This window comes from Lasioglossum baleicum, chromosome 15 (genome assembly GCF_051020765.1).
Source record: "Lasioglossum baleicum chromosome 15, iyLasBale1, whole genome shotgun sequence".
In the NCBI taxonomy this organism is placed as follows: domain Eukaryota; kingdom Metazoa; phylum Arthropoda; class Insecta; order Hymenoptera; family Halictidae; genus Lasioglossum; species Lasioglossum baleicum.
Genome location: NC_134943.1, coordinates 8,374,198 through 8,380,016, shown reverse-complemented (window position 1 = coordinate 8,380,016; position 5,819 = coordinate 8,374,198). Strand labels below are relative to the sequence as shown.

General features: G+C 46.3%; 1 protein-coding gene across 2 annotated transcripts; it reads left to right on the top strand.

Annotated features, from left to right (window-relative positions):
* Nucleotides 1-471: 471 nt before the first annotated feature.
* LOC143216083 (uncharacterized) lies at nucleotides 472-4,302 on the top strand. Of its 2 annotated transcripts, none has more exons than XM_076438850.1 (3): nucleotides 472-1,207; nucleotides 2,804-2,861; nucleotides 2,956-4,302. In XM_076438850.1, exons 1-3 carry the CDS (start codon nucleotides 1,167-1,169, stop codon nucleotides 4,282-4,284), a joined length of 1,428 nt encoding a protein of 475 aa, XP_076294965.1. In that variant the 5' UTR covers nucleotides 472-1,166; the 3' UTR covers nucleotides 4,285-4,302. The 2 variants fall into 2 exon arrangements, with proteins under 2 accessions (XP_076294965.1, XP_076294964.1); XM_076438849.1 differs by lacking the exon at nucleotides 472-1,207 and adding an exon at nucleotides 1,271-2,211.
* Nucleotides 4,303-5,819: the final 1,517 nt, after the last annotated feature.

Here is a 5,819-nt window from a genome sequence, read left to right as displayed (position 1 = left end):
GCGTCCGCCGCATGAATCGTACATGACGAGCAAGACGTACGAACTTCACGACGCGATTACAATCGACCCGTGTGTGGACGGCCTTACTCTCTCTATATATAGTACTTGTCACATTTTTAAAAGGTATCCTTATTTTATAAAAAGGCTAATTTAAGCTTACAGTGTTTAATATCGCATGTAATACAGAAGTCATTGATAATTTTGAAACCCTCATATGCTTCTCGGAAATAGTTGCATAAAAGATTCTATGATTACCCCTCTTTTGCTGTACACGTTAACCTAACAAATTATGTTCCATTCATGAAGTCACATTTTAGAGAAACACATCTCACAACACAGATAAAGAGAGTACAGTCATTTTATAGTATGCAAAAATAGTGAATGAGTGAATTTTCACCCCGAGAAACGTATTTGGGTTAAAAAAATGTATATTCCATAGGGTATGGTTTACATATCACCCTTATTTACAAGGTTAATTCTCTTATCGAGTGAGGGGAATCCGTTCCGATTTGTGTATTTCTTTGGGATTCAATGTGTATGAAAAATGGATGAAGTTCTCTGTAACATTGCTGAAAAGGGTAAAATCTTTGCTGTGATTTATGTTGACATTTTGCATTTATTAGGTTTTTATTTAGCACTAGTCTTTCGTCCCTGTATTTAGGGATGATTTATGGCTTACCCATCTGATATATGTATAAAATAGCGATAACATTTGTTAATAAGATTGGTATTGCCATCTACGGCGAAACACCCAAATTGCTAGGTAAACAGTTCAACCATCCGCCGATTAATGGCGCGATAATTTAGTTTGTTGAACCGTCGACAATTTAATAGTTCTCCATTTTACCGACAAACGGCTTCGACTAGTTTCCTCATACGTCGCTCTCTATCTGCAGAAACATGAAACAAATCCTCTATCAACTTGAGCGTGTTCCCATAGATGTCGCTAGCGTCTCTAAACCCTAGTACTATCCCTAGCATCTCGGCTGCCTAGGAACTTTCCCTTAGACTATTTTCGTCATGAAAGTTCCGTTTTCCCCCCTCCCGTGGCGAGACTCGCCTATAGCTTGAGTGTATTCGATTCTAGCGAACCAGTTGCTCTGTCACTGTGTCACACTCTGTCAGCAGTGCCGTAGTCGAGACTGTGTTCGATTGAATTTCTTAAAATGCAGCATGAGACCAATGCGAAATCCGATACTAAATCGAGGTAAGAGTGAGTGGCTTCATCAGTTCATTGAAATCATTCAGAATGTGAATGATGTGTAACGACGCCGGATCCGACTGATTCGGAGTATAGGGAATATTTCTATGAATGAATATTTCATTTCTGGAGAGCGGTAACGACATCAGCGCCGTGATACGATATTCGTTTGACATGAGCGTCGTTTTGCCGGGGATAGTACGATTTGAGTACGATCAAGTACGATCGTCGGTGGTGTGCACTGGTGTGCATACGTTTGCGAATACCAACATTCTTCGTTGAAAGCTCGCAAAAGTCTCGATCCAATTAAATAAAGGTCGCGTTTCGCGAACAACAGCGAATCTCCACAAGTTGCGTCGTTTCGATCGCGCGCGCGCGCGTTCGCTCGAGAGTGGCGGGTTTTACATGGCGTGTTACATGGCGTCCTGAGTAGTGTGCGTGCATCGAATTTCTGGTTACACCCAGACGCCGGTTCTGAGTGGCTCGTACGTGCTTTTTCTTGTCGCGTTCACGTCTTCGGAATAGCGTGGAATGTGTGCATAGCCCCGAGTCTACCGAAACAGAAATAGAGAAAGGCGAGTCAGAGTGGGAGGGTAGGAGAAAGAGAGCGAGAGAGAACGAGCTATTTACGTAGAGCGTGTGTGCGTGTGTGCGGGAAAGAGGGGAAAAGCGTCGAGTCTTGATCGAATGCGTCGATGTATTTAGTTGATCTCCCGGTAGAAATCAAGTAATTTCGACGTTTCTGTGAGAAAATCCCGCGAGTCCCGTTCACCGTACACATACATTTTCACGAGCAACGGGAACAAAGGTGTACAGAGAGAGAGAGAGATATATATAATACGTGGTTTCGAGGGCTGGGCAACACGCTAAAACACCATGGGTAAGACGCCAAAGAAGGCGGCCCCTTGGGGCGATGAGAGGAATTTGTATAGGAAGCTGCTCAAAGCGACGTCGAAAACTTCTGAAACGCACTCGCACAACCGACAACGCGAATCCGAGAATCCGAACAGGTTTGTAAGACCAATAAAAGCTCGACGAGCCAGCAGCTTTGAAACCACAGTTCTTCTCCCCGACATACATACTATCTCTCAGTCAGCCGCATATATCCGTTTACTCGCTCTCCCGGCCGGAGCGTACGCTTCTTTTTCGTGATTTTTGTTATGCGCGGCGCGCGTCACGCCGGGACACGGGGACGCGTCGCGTGCATTTTTATCGTGCTCCGTTCTTGTCACGCGAAGTGCCGCGACGATCGGGCCAAATGTCATCCAACTACAACGATAATTTCGCCGATATCGCGTATCTTGTTTGTAGATCGATTCATCGACAGTTTTCTTACCGTCTGTGGTTACCGGCACCGCCGACTTTTATCCGAACTCTGTACGACGGCGAAATGTTCTGACGATGAGCGAACGTGCAGCCACCAGACCGACGTGCTTGGACGAGAAACTCTTTGGTTTAAGCCCTTCTCCTCGAAGCTTTTTTCATTTTAAATTAGCACCTCTCATCACCTCCGGTACCTCTTGCTCGGTGGAAATTGGCTATAAATATCCGCAGGTAGTTTCCTTTCAACCACTTTCAGCGTTTGTGTATTCTTGGTTCTAGGTCTAAGTTGACTGCGCAGCTGAGAAAAGTACCGCCTGGCCAAAGGAAAGGCTTTAAGGTAAATCGGGGATACCCCTTGCCCCATAAAAGCTACTTCCCTTTTCTCTCTACCCTGTTCAAACCTCTCACGCAGAGCAACGTATTTATTTCAGAACAAAGTCAGCACGGCGGTGAAGTTTGATTCGAGCTGTCCTACTAAGCAGAATCCCTGGGTAGTGAACTCCCCCAAGAAGAAGAAGAAGTCGACTGAGAGCAAAGGCAGCGAACCCAACTCGAAAATGCAGCCGGAATCTGAGACAGTAGAGATCAAAGTGGATGAAACATTGGGGAATAAGAGCTGCGCCAAGCCAGAAACTTCCAAGGAGATTCAGAACTCTACGGAGCAGCATGTTGATCGTGCTGCTTCGGAACCTGTTCAGGCTAGTTCTAAGGAAGAAGAGCAGCGGAATGGAGAACCCGAGAAGGATCAAACGGACACAGAAAAGACTGAGGAGAAATTGAAGAAATCCGTGGAAACGAAGCAGGTGGAGGTGCACGTAGAGCGCGAGGAGGCCGAGGAAACGGATTTAAAGTTGAGCTTGGAGAACGACGAGAATTCGGAGAAGCCTCGAGAGGAGAAAATCGGCGAGGAACCGAAGAGCAAGGAGAACGAGGAGGTTCGGATAGAGACGGAGAGCCGCGCGCAGGAGAACGACGAGGCTCAAAGCGTGTCGCTGAATGATACAGAGAGCAGCACCGTGGAGCTTGCGGAGTCTCTGAAGTCGGACTTGACGGAGGTGAGCGAGAGCACGTCGCAGAACGAGGAGAGAAATGAGAGGGAGAAGGTGGAGGAGACGACGACGGAGAAGGAGGAGTCTTTTGTCTCGTATGACCCCGCGATAATGCTGAAAGACGTGCAGATCAAGCTGAATGACTGCATGAAGGAGAGCTCGAAGATGGCGGAAGCGAGCGCCGCGGATCAGCAGGCCGAACAGGACCAGGATCAAGAGTCCACGTTGCCTCCGAGGCCGTCCGACGACTTGTCCTTCGGCAAGACGCTGAGAAACATCTCCGGCAGGCGATCTCTCGGCAGAATGCGACACGTGACGATACGCGAGCAGAGGTACTCGCCGAACAATTCCATGTTCGTCAACACATCCGGCACGTCTTTGATGCCGGACGAGAACGAAGACTTTAAGATCCTGCGGTACAACACAGGCGTGTCCGAGACGATCTCCGCGAGCAACGGCAGCTCGATGGAGAAGAAACGGAAGCACGAAACTATCGAGGACCGGGCTGGCAAGAAACAAAAGACAGAAACGGAGAACAGTATGTTCAACACCTCGATCAGCCTGCTCAAAGGCTTACGCAGGCCTATACAAGCATCGACGCCCGTCGCCGAGCTCAAGTTCCAGAGCAACAAACTGGACCTCTTGGACGACGAGCGCGACAAGTCCGTCAACGACCACCAAGCCCCCAAGAAGTGGTGCGCGTTCATGTAAATTACCTCAGAGATTTTATACACACACCTGCGTACACTTCTTTTTCATTTTTTCACGCAAGAAAAACGGCCTCCGTGCCATGCCATTCGTAGTCGTAAGTCCCCTTGGTTTTTGAAGACCACGCTGTCGATTGGAAACACGGTTCAAGCTTTTGGCCCGATCCAGCGCGGAAAGACATTACTATTAACGATTGCATATTCTTTTTTAAATACTTAACATTTAAGTACACGATCGCTGTACAGTTGTTGCGGAAATTTACGTTTCTACGGGTTGATTTTATCGAATAGAGAACGAAGCTTTTACCATGTTTCGAATGCGTACAAAGACGATACTTTACTGAGTTTTATCGAGATTATTGGCTTGACCCTTGGACGCGCGGAGGTCGTTTCAACTATTCGGTATTCGGAGCAACAGAGAGGCTAACTAGTTTCGAATAAGTACCTTGAGAATTATGTTTCACGAAATTGTTAAATCATATTGTTAACGGTCCGAATCGTTGTTAACCGTGCAGTTTGTCGCGATGGTCCGCCGAGCCGAGGGTTCAAGCGCGAAATCCTTCCGAGTATGTTTTAGACGAACGACGGAACGCTGTTGCGGAAGCGTTCGAGTATTCAATCGTTCGATCATTGACCAATATTTTCTCATCCCTTCGTCGCGTGTGCACACCATTCAATCGAACCGATTGACTGATCTGCAATAAGCGTCGTTCAAGAGTTCATCAACTGCGGAAGACATTGTTTTCTTTCGATTCTGTTTCGCGTTGCTGGGATTCATTATATTTTCTCGACGTTATAAAGTATATTGATATATATTTTTTTGTAGAACTTGATAAGCACGTAATCGAACGTTGTTTTTTATCGGAAAGGAAGAGCAGGAGAGTAAGAGAGAGAAAAAGTGGTAGATTTATTGTTTCGAGGGTATTGTAAAGATTTATATTTACCCTGACCGTAGCTTGCTTCTCGTTGCGCATACACGACACTCTTTTTTCCTTTGTTCTTTTTTTACTACTTATTTATAATAGGGTAAATCGTTGCGGAATAGCTCGCGCGTTATCGAGCGACGATAGCGTTTCTTCTTCCGGTCGACTGTTCGCGGACACGATTTCTTTTCGGTGTCCGGATTCAATCACGAATACTGAACGACATGGGAGACGCAGACAGAGCGACAAAGAGAGTATCTAAACGTAGCGATTAAGCTAGATTATAATGAAAACGAGAACGCAAGACACGCTCGGTGGAATCGTATTTCCACCAAAGTCGTTCTCCCATGACGCGAGTAGTCCCACACGAAGTTGACGGTTTTCTTACCAGCACTTGTACTGAGTATCGTTTAAGCTCTCTGGGAACAGCTCTCGCTCCGAATAGAAGGAAAACGCTGAACGGTTTTCATTGATCGATCCACTAATGCGATCCGGTCGAGCCAGTAATAGCAACGGGTCCACTTGCTTATACTTGTTACGATTGAACGGAAGAGAGTTGGGAACACGATGTATGAATAATGTATATAGAAAATGAGATCTACAATAAATCTTGAAA